Source organism: Sphaerodactylus townsendi, linkage group LG16 (assembly GCF_021028975.2).
Source record: "Sphaerodactylus townsendi isolate TG3544 linkage group LG16, MPM_Stown_v2.3, whole genome shotgun sequence".
NCBI lineage: Eukaryota > Metazoa > Chordata > Lepidosauria > Squamata > Sphaerodactylidae > Sphaerodactylus > Sphaerodactylus townsendi.
The window spans coordinates 13,908,312-13,922,674 of NC_059440.1; the positions used below are offsets into that span (position 1 = coordinate 13,908,312).

General features: G+C 45.4%; 1 protein-coding gene across 2 annotated transcripts in view; it reads right to left on the bottom strand.

The window, feature by feature from the left end:
- LOC125445971 (protein spinster homolog 2-like) overlaps window positions 1–14,363 on the bottom strand; it is a 121,665-nt gene that overhangs the window by 22,426 nt on the left and 84,876 nt on the right. For both annotated transcript variants that reach the window (XR_007246349.1, XM_048519426.1), the window contains exons 5-8: window positions 10,364–10,430; window positions 5,642–5,784; window positions 4,101–4,253; window positions 1,693–1,882 (exon numbers count right to left, since the gene is read on the bottom strand). Coding sequence is in view for 1 of the 2 variants with exons in the window: in XM_048519426.1 (XP_048375383.1) it covers window positions 1,693–1,882; window positions 4,101–4,253; window positions 5,642–5,784; window positions 10,364–10,430 (553 nt within the window). In the remaining variant the exon portion in view is untranslated. The remainder of the gene's footprint in view (window positions 1–1,692; window positions 1,883–4,100; window positions 4,254–5,641; window positions 5,785–10,363; window positions 10,431–14,363) is intronic.

Sequence of the window (14,363 nt, forward strand, 5' to 3'; positions counted from 1 at the left end):
GACTGTCAGGACAAAATTAAGTTGTAAACAATCACAAAGTGTTTGTTTGTACATGTTTCTTGTTTTTTGTTTCTTGTATATTGTCTAATATAATATGTTTTCGTTTAGTGTTAATGCATGTACAAAGTAATCAATATGTGTTGTAGAACTGATTAAGGAAAATGCAAAGAAAAAAGAAAAAGAAAAAAGAAGTCCTTATTAGCTACTCAAACCCCATGTCGATGTTAAAAGACAACAGCCCTTTCTGCACAAACCTTTCAAAACGTTTTGAGGCAGGAAATAAAATGTTTCCTCCGTGGAGTGCCACACTGTTTTTACCCCCGAACATTTTATTTCCAGCTTCAAAACGTTTTAAATGAACCCCCTTTTAAAATGATTCTCTGGCTGAAATGTTTTGAAAACGTCTTCGGTGGCTGGGCGATCTATTGACTATGTTTCCCAAGCTTCTCTGAACTTTCTCCCTGGCGCCACAATCTCCCAGTCTTCCCTAACGCCCGCTCCAGTGTCACAGCCTTGATCCACACTCTCCCCCCAGGCTATGTTTAAGAAACAAAGATGATTTTCGACAGCAGCAACCAACACACACCCCCACACTCATCATTTATCCAGCTTACAAATGACCCCTTAGTTCTCTGCCTACCAGGTCAAAACCATCCAACAGATCTACTGTAGTAATGTATGAATTATTTGTGAACTTCACTGCCTATTTAGCTACTACATGTGCTGGAACGAAACACTGATCTAGCATATTACTCCCCACCCTACAAGCATCCTGTTCTTATGAATAAATGTGATGGTCATCACCTGGGGCTTATTTAACAGATCACGCCTCTAGAAATTAGGTGTGTCTAGTGAATGGGCATAACTTCACTTCATTTCTTATGCATCACTTCATTTCTTATGCATTCCTCCAACAACACCCCTTCAATAGCGAGCCGGTAAATATTAATAAATTCTACCAACATTGAGATTAAATTGCAGTGTCCCATATAGATCTGCCTTAGTGCCGAGATGATCTTTGGAGGGTCTTTGGATCACAGTCCAAAGAATAATGGATGGCCGTGGCAGACAGAACATTCTTGGTAGCAACACCATGACTCTGAAATGCCAACCGAAATTTGCTTTCCTGGCATTTTGCTGGTGGGTCTTTGAGGGGGACCACGCCTGTAAACTCCTGTAGATTTTGTCTGGTTGCTGAACCATGAATTTCTTTCACAGAAGCTGCTTTTAAAGCCAGGGAACATTTTAGGAGCAACACCAGGTTGCAAATTGTGATTGGTTCGTTGTATTTTGCTTTTATATCATTTTGAGTATGCTGGTACCAGTCATGGGGGCAACAGGTTTTTAAATCTTTTAAACGAACCAACGAACAACTAAGCCAGCCCTTGGCTACATAACTCGGTTCTGAGAGTCCCGCTATTAATTCCATTACAGCATGAGACTTCTGAATATCCTGAAGCCAGAGGAAACTGGAGGAGATTAGAAATCACATACAGAGGCCTTTGGTGCACTTGTGGTCTGCCTTGCATTAAGCACACATTGTCTTTGGGTTGGATTCTCTATTATGCACTCATTTTGCCCTCTTTGGAAGGCACTACGCATTCAGATCAGAGAAGCTCCTGTGTTTTCAAAACTGTGCAAAGTGCAATTTCTCCTTCCCAGTGTGCTTCAGCATTTCCCATTTATACGTACGTAGGCTCCCACAATGCTGCTCTTGGCTGCAACGAAGATTAGGCAGGTGAAGATGGCTGATCCCAGCATTCCCACGGCACACACAAGAGGGTCCGCACGCTGAGTTTTCAACCGGCACCACTTGGTAGCCCCGGCCCCGGTGATCACACCCAGGAAACCGGTGAAGCAGGTGATGGCTCCAAAAATCAAACTGAAAGACATAAAATGTTCCAAAGAAAATATGTGAGCATAATTTTTATAAAGAAAGCAAGCAAGCCTTTATTGGTATAGATCAGGGGTAGGGTACCTGCGGCTCGAGAGCCACATGCGGCTCTTCTTCCCTTGCACTGTGGCTCCACGAGCCGAGCCACCGGCCCCATCCTTGCCCGCCCTGCAGGCAGCAGGGCAGGCGCACCAACTGCCCAAGGCCGGCTGGGCTGCGCCGCGGGCTTCCCCTCTCGCCCGCCCCGTTGAAGCAGGGCGGGCGCTTTCCCAGTGGTCAGCGAGGCCGAGCTGCCAGCTTCATCCTTGCCCGCCCTGCAGGCAGCAGGGCGGGCGCACCAACTGCCTGCGGCCGGCTGGGCCATGCTGCGGGCTTCCCCTCTCGCCCGCCCCGTTTGAGCGGGACGGGCACTTTCCCAGTGGCCGGCGAGGCCGAGCTGCTGGCCCCATCCTTGCCCACCCTGCAGGCAGCAGGGCGGACGCATCCATGCGCTTCTTAGAATGAGAAGAGTAAAAGGTTAAAAAAACCCCAATATATACAGTGTTATCTTTATTTTAAATGTCAAAAATTATTTGCGGCTCCAAGTGTTTCTTTTCCCGTGGAAAACGGGTCCAAATGGCTCTTTGAGTGTTAAAGGTTCCCTACCCCTGGTATAGATAATTTTTATATATAGTCAGTAAGGTAGAAGACAGGTGGGTTTTTTCTAAAAATAGAAGAATAAAAAAATGAGTAAGGGGCAGTGGTGGGATTCAGCAGGTTCGCACCACTTTGACAGAACCGGTTGTTACAATGGTGCTTATAAACAACCAGTTGTTAAATTATTTGCATCCCACCACCGGAACCAGTTGTTAAATTATTTGAATTCCACCACTGGTAAGGGGTATAACAGTATATTGAAAAATCCTGAAAATGTAATTGACAAAACTTCAAGGCCAATCAAAAGACTGACATTTCACTATCATCATTGAAAATCATGAGAAATCATCCTGTGCCTCAGGTTGAAAAATAACCCACTGCGGAGCTACTACAATATGCAAATGCATTTAAATTTAATCAGCCGAGAATATTTCATCGCATTTTAGGCAAGGTCCCTTCTTTAATGTTTGCTTATTATCTGCTTTTTGGTTAAATCACATTGCTCCAACTTCAGCTCCTCCGCTTATTTTTTAAAAGGGGAGGGGGTATTCCTACCTTGTAGGATGGTTGTGAGAACTCACTAAGAGTTAGGGACTGAAGCACATTAAAAAGTGAGCGAAAAAGGAAAAGCGGGATGCGAACGGTTCAAGTAAATAATGCGTAACACGCTGTACAAAATGAGGAGGAGCTGGAGGAAACACAGCTGGCTTTACACGTGGATATACGTGAGCTGACTGATTTAAACGATTTATGTACCACTTTTACTAACACTTAGGTCTTTGAGGGGACTTACAAATGCATCTGAATAAAATTCCTTTCAATCTTACTCGGGGATGGCCTGCCATATCCAAGAATGAAGAAAAGGACCCTTTTGCTCTGCGTAATCTCTTCTCCAGAGGGCTGCTTCAGAGAATGACCTCTAGCCAGAGGCGTAGCAAGGGATAAAAGTGCCCGGTGCACTGGTGCGTCCTCCACCCCCGCCCTGCCCCGGAACGCCCTGCCACACCCCCACAGGGCACGCGCCCAGTGCGCCGCACACCCCCTGGCCCCCTTGGAGCTACACCTCTGCCTCTACCTTTTGGTGACCCCCCATGGGACATGAAATCAATGTTCCCTGTAAGGTGCATGGCCGTGTGGCCACACAGGCACCATATTGGGGTTGCACAGGTTGGGCAGCCGCCCAGCAGGGGGAACTCTCGTTGGCGGCTCAGTTCCGCTCAGCGAGAGCAAACTTCCACGCAGCACAAAAGTTTTAGAAGGACTATTGGACATGATGCCAACAGAGTGCTGGTGGTGAGGCAAAGACCAAGGCCTCCCCTAGCAGACCAGATCATAATGAAAGAGGTCAGAGTAGCTCTTCATTCAGACAGCTGACTTGAGGACATGTTTCCAACCACTCTATGTCTTGAATCTGAGCATTTGAACTGGCCCCCACTGAAAAGCAACACTTTGTTTGAGGCTACATGAAAGTTCCAGTTCTGGCATTTCATCCACAAAGCTTCATACATGCAAATAGCCGCACATGGCTACGAAGTGGTGGATCAGAGTCCATGCAACCAGCCAGCCTCACCTGTCCTTGGTCCCACAGGGCTGCGATGTGCACGTCTCTGCTGTTTTTTGGACCACCTGTGCTCGGTGGAGGTAGAGGGGGATCCACATTCCCAGAGCCCCCGTGGCAAACGAGACAGCCGAGGTAGCCAGGGAGGAGAACACATAGCTGCGACTGTGGAGACAAAAGGGTTTGCACGGGTGTGAAGTAAGATTGCAGGTCATCTCAAACCACAGTTTCTCCATCACAGTTTCCTCCAAAGAATCCTGAGATCTGTAAGGGTGCTGTGAATTCTCTGGTAGATGTCCCTTACAGTCTTCAGGATTTCTTAAGAAGAAAGAAAGGCTTCAGGTGCAGATGATCTTAAAGTCCCCTACTTTCGGACTGCCACACTGTAGTGACAGGTATAGCATCTAGCACATGGCTAGTGTTGAATGGCAACATTCATAAATGCCATCATGGGAGATATACGGGCAGACTAATACTCAAGGATTATGTACTTGGGAGAGGGTACATTTTTGCCGTTTGCTTGAATTTGCACTACAGGAAAGCCCAATCTTTCTAAGGAAGGGAAAAAAATGTTCAGATGGTTTTAATGGGTTTTCCGGGCTGTGTGGCCGTGGTCTGGCAGGTCTTGTTCCTAACGTTTCGCCTGCATCCGTGGCCGGCATCTTCAGAGGAGAGAAGTCACACTTCTCTCTGTGATACACCTCTGAAGATGCCAGCCACAGATGCAGGCAAAACGTTAGGAACAAGATCTACCAGACCACGGCCACACAGCCCGGAAAACCCATAACAACCAGTTGAATCCAGCTGTGAAAGCCTTCGACAATACATAAAATGTTCAGACTTCAAAAAATTAGCAGCAGCAACCCTTGAAGACTCTTGTCTAAACTGTATTCCCTGCTACCAGAATTACAAAACAAAACACTGAGCATTATGAACTGTAGTTATGAACTGTAGGGCTTAGAACTGTAGTTGATGAACTAGAGGTCAAAACACAGAATTATATATACCCACATGAAGATTATTGTTCTCTGGAATTATATATACCCACTCAGGAAGAACTAACCCTGAGCCCTCCGGGGGAGGGCGGTATAAAAATCCAAGAATGAATGAATGAATGAATGAATCAATGAATCAATGAATCAATGAATCAATGAATCAATGAATCAATGAATGAATCAATGAATAATCAGTTTGCAGATGAGAGAAAATTGTTCTAAAATGGTCCAGCACAGGCGTATGACCCCAAGGAGAACCTCTAACATATACGGTAGGATAGCAGCAATAGTTGGCGCTATTCCAAAGTGAATTGGCCTCATTGAAAGGCTACAAAGAGGGAACACATTACAAATCCTGTTGGTTTCCAGTGCTCTGTTACGCTGTGAAGGAGATCGTTGGGTAAATTAATTTATGAATACCTATGTGACAAGCGGAACTGTATTTGAAGTACGGCGAGCTCTTCAACCATATTTTTCGAAAATAAAAAAGAGTGGTCAGCTATGCAACGAGGATAGATTTTTTAAAAAACGGGCCACGCTTGGGCACAGCCTGCTTACTTTCTTATCAGGGCCTTCATGTCTCTCAGCCAGGAGGTTCGAGCCTTCAGCTGTGCCCCCAGTTGTTCAGCGTTGCCTCTCTTAGCAGCAGGAACAAATATCAAGATGAGAGTCCCCGTGATCATTCCTAAAAGTGGAGAGACCTGAAAAAGAGAGGGGGGAAAAGGAAGAACCAGTGGTGAATACGGTCTAGTTATGTCTTTTTAAAAACACAGATAATAATAATAAGAGTTTGGATTTATACCCCACCTTTCTCTCCTGTATGGGGACTAAAGGTGGCTTACAAGCTCCTTTCCCTTCCTCTCCCCACAACAGACACCTGGTGAGGTAGGTGGGGCCGAGAAAGTCTGAAGAACTGTGACTAGCCCAAGGTCACTCAGCAGGAATGTAGGAGTGCAAAAACATATCTGATTCACCAAATAAGCCTCCGCCACTCAGGTGGAGGTGTGGGGAATCAAACCCGGTTCTCCAGATTAGAATCCACCTGCTCTTCACCACTATACCACGTTGGTTCTCCATGACCTCCTGAACCCATCTAGCAGTCCCCCACATGACAGTTTTACCACCCCCCCAAAACAACATAAAGGCCCTTTTTGCACAAAACTTTTAAAACGTTTTGAGGCAGGAAATAAAATGTTTCCTCCATGGGGTTTCGCACTGTTCTGACCCCCAAATGTTTTGTTTCCAGCCTCGAAATGTTTTAAATGAATTCCTTTTCAAATGGTTCTCTGGTTGAAATGTTTCAGGGGATTTGTGCGGAAAGGGCCATAGACAAACTACAAAATTAAAATTGCAAATGTGAATGAAATTAATTTTACCTATCCGTTTACTATTTCTATCTACTATGGCAGTGATGGCGAACCTTTGGCACTCCAGATGTTATGGACTACAATTCCCATCAGCCCCTGCCAGCATGGCCAATTGGCAGGGGCTGATGGGAATTGTAGTCCATAACAGCTGGAGTGCCAAAGGTTCGCCACCACAGTACGATGGTATCTGCTGTTTATATTTCCCGCTCTCATTCAGGAAAGACAGTCTGTAAGACCCCTTTCAACTCTGCAACCTTTCAAAAAACATTTCAGGCCCCTTTTTCTCATGGAAAACATTGTCCACAAAATTTCAGCTCAGCTTCACAGCAAGTTGGCCGGGCAGCAGCATAGCCCATGCCAGTATGGCGCAGTGGTGAAAGGGCGCTGGACTCTAATCTGGAGAACCAGGTCTGATTCCCTACCCCTACGCACGAAGCCTTCTGAGTGACCTTGGTCCAGCCACACAGATCTCTCAGAACTTCCTCAGACCCACCTACCTCACAAAGTATCTGTTGTGAGGAGAGGAAGGAGTTTGTAAGCCACTTTGAGACGCCTCACGGTTGAGAAAAGTGGGATATAAATCCAAACTCTTCATGACTGCAGAGTGTACGTGCCATGCTGATCTACGTAAGGAGGCATTAGCGTGGCTTCACTAGAAGGATTCCCCCATGGAGTAACAGTTTATTTAGTTTCTTTATCTGCATTTGACAAAATATGCAAAAATGCATATAGCAAAATGCAGCTCCTTCAGTCTCTCAAACCAATATTTGGTCATCCTGTTTTGCAACTACAAAAGCTACACATTTTCTGAACAGGTACATTTTTTGGGAACCCTATGCCATATATTCCAGCCAGTGGTGGGATTCAAATAATTTAACAACCAGTTCTGGTGGTGGGGTTCAAATACTTTAACAACCGGTTGTTTACAAGCACCATTTTAACAACCGGTTCTACCGAAGTGGTGCGAACCGGCTGAATCCCACGACTGATTCCAGCCCAGAATTCCGTACAAGCTTATTTCCTGTGGCCTGGCTTACGACTGCAATTCTCTACAAGTGGCAGTTCTGTCTTGTTGATGAGCTTTTAAAGAGAACTGTCATCTGCGTGAAGAATTCGAGTTGATAAACCAGTTAGCAGGCAGATGGTTCACAGACAAATTAATTCATTACATTTAATTAATTCACATATTATAAATGTGCATATTACACATTTGCAAATGATGTACTTAAAACAGATTTTGCAATATGCAGATTAAATGCATTTTCATGTTGCTAATTTGCAAGCGCAGAATACTTTTATGAGATGTGGAAAGAAGGGTAAGTTGATTTAGCAGAGTATCGCTCATTGTTGGTAGGTATTCTGTTTTCTATTCCATAGTTCAGAATCAAAATATCCTCCCAACTCACTAATCGATTTCGAATACCTTTAATGGCATATAAATCCCAACTCACTAACTTGCCCTTAACAGTGACAGCTAGTGAACTGTAACGGTTAGGATCTGGGAGATCCATGTTCAAGTCCTCACTCGACCATGAAAGCTGAGCTAGGTGACAATGGGCCAGTCATACACTCTTCACCTAAAACCTACCTCACGGGGTGGGTGTGAGAAAAAATTATGAATATACAGAAATGCCATGGCCTAAATGTCTTGTTTGCGGGCAGCATATCACAGATGAAAGTCAGCATATCACAAATGCAGATATCACAGGAGAAAGCCAGCATATCACATATTTAACGTTAAAAGCATGACCCTTTCAGCAACCACAAACGGCTTCACCATGAGAATCCACTTCCCTGAAACAGCATCACCAAGAGAAGGACAGAGCTTTGCTCTGTGCTGGCAAATCTCCAGGTAGGGTTAAGGGTCAGGAAACAGTTCTGTTGGCCTGTTTCCTGCGGGCTATTTTGGCCAAGGCGTCTTTTTATCCATGCATTGTGCAGAATTCTTCTTCGCACATTTTTTCACCATCCCCGAGGAAATAAAATAGAAGGAAACAGAACGCCTCGATGCAGGGAAATAAGCATGAAGTGAGAAGAAGTGTCGTTACACCCCACCCCACCCCAACGCCAAACCTCCCAAAAACAGGAAAGCATCTTTGGCTCTGTTTATTAATAGACAATGAAACTAAGAGACGGCAGAGTTAATATCTAGCTGCAATCTTGGCTTTCCTGCCTGGACAATAATCTACTAAGGACGGGGAATGTCCTAAGCTCTAATACAGATCGTATGGTTCAGCAAGGCTATACCCTGTGCTTTTTAGTCTAGAGTCAGTTTTCCTGACAAGCAGCTTATATTATCATAACGTAGATAGCACCACATATGCATACGGAAGCTCTAATAGCCCAGACTAGCCAGATCTTGCTCAGAGTTGATGCAGGGTTTGTACTTGGGCAGGAGACCACCAAGGGCCCTTCCACACATGCAGAATAATGCACTTGCAATCCATTTTCAATGCACTTTGCAGATGCGCGGAATATCCAAACCCACTTGCAAACAATTGTGTAAGTGGATTGAAAGTGCATTATTCCGCATGGGCGGAAGGGGTCTGAGAAAGACTGGGGATGCTATGCAGAGGCAGGCAACGGCAAACCACCTCTACTCATTGCTTGCCTTGAAAACCTCGTGGAGTGGAACTTTGTGGGACTGCCATAAGTTGGTTGAGACTACATAGCACACTTTACTTTTATATAGCACCGTTTGCGCACATGGCACACGGCACCTTGCAAAGCAAAGGGTCCCTGTCCCCAAGAAAATTACAATTAAAATGTGGCATGGGGGAGAAAACAAAGTTACAGCCAGGGGATATGGATGGGGAAGCAGCTGTGAAGGGACTAAAAATCTCTGGCGTATCACCTACAAACTGAAGTGGTACGGCCCAGCAGCCCCAAGGTGTGGGGTTCCTGCTTGCCTTTTTCAGCTCACATGCTCTTTCCTCTGAATTAAGCTTTTTGTGGACAGCACCACTTCCAGCTGTTGGCAGGAGACCAGAAGTGTAGCCAGGGGGAAAAGAGCTCGGTCCACTTGTGCGTCCTCCGCCCCTGTCCTGCCCTGTTATGCCCCCGTCCTGCCCCAGAACCAGAACCCCCCCACCACGCTCCCGGAACACCCTCACCACACCCCCACAGGTGTGCGTGCCCGATGTGCCGTGCACCACCGGCCCCCTTGGAGAGTATGGCCTTTGCAGGAGACCGAAGGGTTGCACCTGAACTCTCTCCATAAATGGAAAGAAAAATCATCAGACGCAGAAGAAATTACCATGACAAAGAGAAGGGTAGGTGGAAATATGTTACTGGCAAAGGCACAAGAGCTTACCTATGGGAGCACAGTCTCAGTGACAACACCCACATAAAGCAGTAGAGTATACTTAATACCTTAGAGGTCCAAAACTCATGCCAGTGTTGTGCTGGAGCAGGGGTCTGCAACTTGCGGCTCTCCAGATATTCATGGACTACAAATCCCATCAGCCCCTGCCAGCCCGGCCAATTGGCCATGCTGGCAAGGGCTGATGGGATCTGTAGTCCGTGAACATCTGGAGAGCCGCAGGTTGCAGACCCCTGTGCTGGAGTGTTGATTCTTCATGTACCGCTGCTTTGAGTGGGTTTAAACAAGACCGTGTGTGAATCCCACATATAATCTTGTTCACCTCATTTTCATCGCATTTAAAATCAAGCCCAGTCCTCTTCCCTGGCATGTTAGCTTTCTACATGCAAGGTGATGCCTGGGTGTTTTAGCAGTTTGCAAGGCGGCATTCAAGCAAGAGACTTTTTCTCTTACCTCCCTGCTACATTTGAAGTCGTACAGCCCGGAAAAGTGTTCTCACTTACTGAACATATAAATCAGGCCTTGGTCGGCAATACAGAATCTTTAATAAAGATGTTTAAAGAAACTTTTTAAATATCGGCTGCTGCTCACCCGCAGGGCCCAGTGCCAGTCGCCAGCTACTTGCTTGACACTTGATCCGGTGATATACCCTAAACCGCTGAAGAAACAGAACAAAAAACAAGTATGTTAAAAGAAGATAAAGCATTATTCCATTAACTTGTTGGATGTACCTAGCTTGCCCAGCCCCCCAGAAGATCCAGGAAGGGCAGAACAATCTAACAAGTGCAGTGTAGTAGTAAGAGCAGGTGGACTCTAATCTGAAGAACTGAATTTGATTCCCCACTCCTCCATCTGAACGGTGAATTCTTATCTGGTGAGCTGGATTTGTTTCCCTGCTCCTACCCATGAAGCTGGTCTTGGGCCAGTCAAAGTTCTCTCTGAACTCTCTCTGGCCCACCTACCTCACAAGGTGTCTGTTGTGGGGCGAGGAAGGGAAAGGAGTTTGTAAGTCACTTTAAGTTTCCTTACAGGAGAGAAAAGGGCGGGGGGTATGAATTCAAACTCTTCTTCAAACTCTCTTAACCCACCTTTCTTCCCCTCCTATTTTATAAATGACAAGAACATAAGAAAGAGTTTGCTGGATCAGACCAGAGTCCATCTAGTCCAGCACTCTGCTACTCACAGTGGCCCACCAGGTGCCTTTGGGAACTCACGTGCAGGATGTGAAAGCAAAGGCCTTCTGCTGCTGCTGCTACTGCTCCCGAGCACCTGGTCTGCTAAGGCATTTGCAATCTCAGATCAAGGAAGATCAAGATTGGTAGCCATAAATCGACTTCTCCTCCATATATCTGTCCAAGCCCCTTTCAAAGCTATCCAGGTTAGTGGCCACCACCACATCCTGTGGCAGCATATTCTGAACACCAATCACGCATTGCATGAAGAAATGTTTCCTTTATGTATTTCAGTTGCCATCTGGGGTTAAGACAGATGTTGTTTTTAATCTGAAATGTTATTGTATTTAATTTTCCTGGAAGCTGCCCTGAGTCCAAAAGGGGAAGGGAGGCATACAAATGTAAAAAAAAAAAAACACACAACAAAACATGTATAAAACACAAACTGATCAAAACACTGGGGATTTAACACTCTGGAGATGTAAAAACTATCCAGCCAGTGGTTTAAGTTACAAGATAAAAATCCTGATCAAGTGCCTCAGAAAAAGTTTAGCTTTTCTGATCTTCATGAGGAAGGGAGTTCCACAGGTGAGAACTCCCAGAACAATGTGACTGTTAAGAGCCCATCAACAGCTGCAAAAACTGCAGGAGCACGGTGGTCAATGTCAGATGAAGATGAAAACATCTTGGTCAATGTCAGATGAAACATCCTAGAATTTGGGTGCTGTGTGGTTTCCGGGCTGTATGGCCGTGTTCTAGCAGCATTCTCTCCTGACGTTTCGCCTGCATATGTGGCTGGCATCTTCAGAGGATCTGAAGATGCAGCCACAGATGCAGGCGAAACATCAGGAGAGAATGATGCTAGAACACGGCCATACAGCCCGGAAACCACACAGCACCCAAGTGATTCCAGCCGTGAAAGCCTTCGACAATACATCCTAGAATTTTTTTTTTTAAAAAAAATTAAAACCCAATATTTTTCCAACTCTGAAGGGGAATGACAAGATGGTGGATGCATGATCAGGATTGTAGATGCGGTATTTTAATGGTTATTCTTTCTCTTCACATAAATATTAATAAGGGAAGTGGTACGGATTGCTAACAGAGAATTCTCAGCACCTGAATTTCTCGGAATTCTTTGAGGGAAGACAGGCCTACAACCAATGGCAATCTGTAATGCAGGTATGCCCTAAATGGAGGTATCTCTTCATGCAAAAGGCATTCCTCATCCATATAATCCTTTAATCAGAGAGACTTGGCACCTTGTGATTTTTTAATGCTAGTACCTTTCAGCTATTCTTAAAAGAATCCATAAGCTTCAGGAGGACTCCTTTGGGAGGCTTCTGCTTGTACATTACATGATTGGCACAGATTTGCTATCACACGACTGGGATAAATTATGCATTGAGGCAGTGAAAAGAGCTGCACATTTTTAACAGTTAAGTATTCAGATGAAGGGAGGGTGGTAAAGACGTACCTGACCTGGAATGGCTTTGGGTTAAGGGCTCACCTTGCAAGTGAGGGCATTTTAACATTAAACACCACCTCACCCCAAGTCCTGACCCCTTCCACACGTGCAGAATAATGCACATTCAGTCCACTTTCGCAATTGTTTGAAAGTGGCTTTTGCTATTCCACACAGTGAAATCCAGATTCAAAGTGGATTGAAAGTGAATTATTCTGCATGTGCAGAAAGGGCTCTTGAGAGCCAGTAGTGGTTAAGAACAGTGGACTCTACTCTGGACAACCGAGTTTTGATTCCCCACTCCTTCACATGAAGCCTGCTGGGTGACCTTGGGCTAGTCACAGTTCTCTCAGAACTCTCTCAGTCCATGCAGAAGCAGACAATGGCAAACCACTTCTCAGCCTCTCTTGCTTTGAAAACTCTTGCCGTTAAGTCAGTTGTGACTTGACAGCACACACGTAAACACACGCCAAAGTATGAAGGAATACAGTTCAGCCAGAGGTACACCTTATAAAACTACAAGAGCAAGCTATGAGAACGTAACAGGAGTATACAAGATGTAGGACCAGGGTGACTTTGGCTGAAATCTCCACTCCTTTATGAAACCCACCAGGTGAGCCAATCACTCAGCCTGATCCCAACCTACTTTACAGGGTTGTTGTGACAATAAAATGCTGAGGCAGGGGAACCACATACCCAAGGAGTGAGAGATAAATGGTGTGATGTGCGGGAAGAGAGTCTGAAGACCCAAGGGCCTATAATTCAGGGAATTCCACTACTGTTTTAAAACAAGCAGGAAAGGACAAACTGCTATTCCGTTTCCTGGAGTTTTCTTCAGGAAAAGGCTGCCCTTATCAACATTACAAACCCTGGAATGCATTTTTTTTTCCTGAAGGGGGAAAGGAATGCTTTCAACTCTTTGTCTGGAGGCTGCACATGACGAGTCTGGAATAGTGTGTTCAACCATCCCATTACACAGATGTTTTGTCACCCAGCCGATTACGGGAAAAGATTTCCTAGATGGAAACCGAGACTCACAACACCCGACCAGCTCTGCAGGAAGCAGGCCTGCTGGTTGGAATTTGGAGCGGTGCCTTGCGTGCCCACCCTGTCTGCAACTTTACCCTGTTGGGGGTCAGGCATTGTAAAGGCAGTGAATTCCTTCTGCCTACAGAATCAGATAAGGTACCAAGCCGGTAGAGGAAACTTATCAAGCAAAAAAACCCAAAAAACAGCAATCCCAAAGTTTCTGCAGAACATCTGCTGTCTTGTGGAAAGCTCCAGGTTCAACTCCTCACATATCCAGCGAGTAGTGGTTAACAGCAGGTGGACTCTAATCTGGAGAACTGGGTTTGAGTCCCCACTCCTCCACCTAAGTGGCAGCGGCTTATCTGGTGAACCATATGTGTTTCTGCACTCCTGCATTCCTGCTGGGTGACCTTGGGCTAGTCACAGTTCTTTGAGACTCTCTCAATCCCACCTACCTCACAAGGTGTGGGGAGAGGAAGGGAAAGGAGCTTGTAAGCCACCTTGAGTCTCCTTACAGAACTGCCTTTGTCAAAACCACTATTTTATTTTTGCCTTTGTCAAAACCATTATTTTGTGTATTATTGAACATGGTACTTTGATACAAGAGCGCCTACACCAAAGTGTATTTTTACTTTCAAACTTTCAAATGGACAGGGGGAGCAGGGCTAGGTAAGCACTAGGACCCAGTGGAGCATTCTATAACAAAGAGGGTCCAGGACGCTTTGTTCTGTAGCAGAGGAATATACAACCTGCTAACATCTTTATGTGAAACAGAGTATAAATGGATCATGGTTTAAGGCAGCTTCATATGCCCAAAAAGCTACAGGGAGGGGATGTGGCTCAGAGATATAACTCAGGCTTTCTGTGCATCGTGGGAATTTGCTTGAACAAGGACTCAATCCCTGTCCCTTTCCATTAAAAGGAT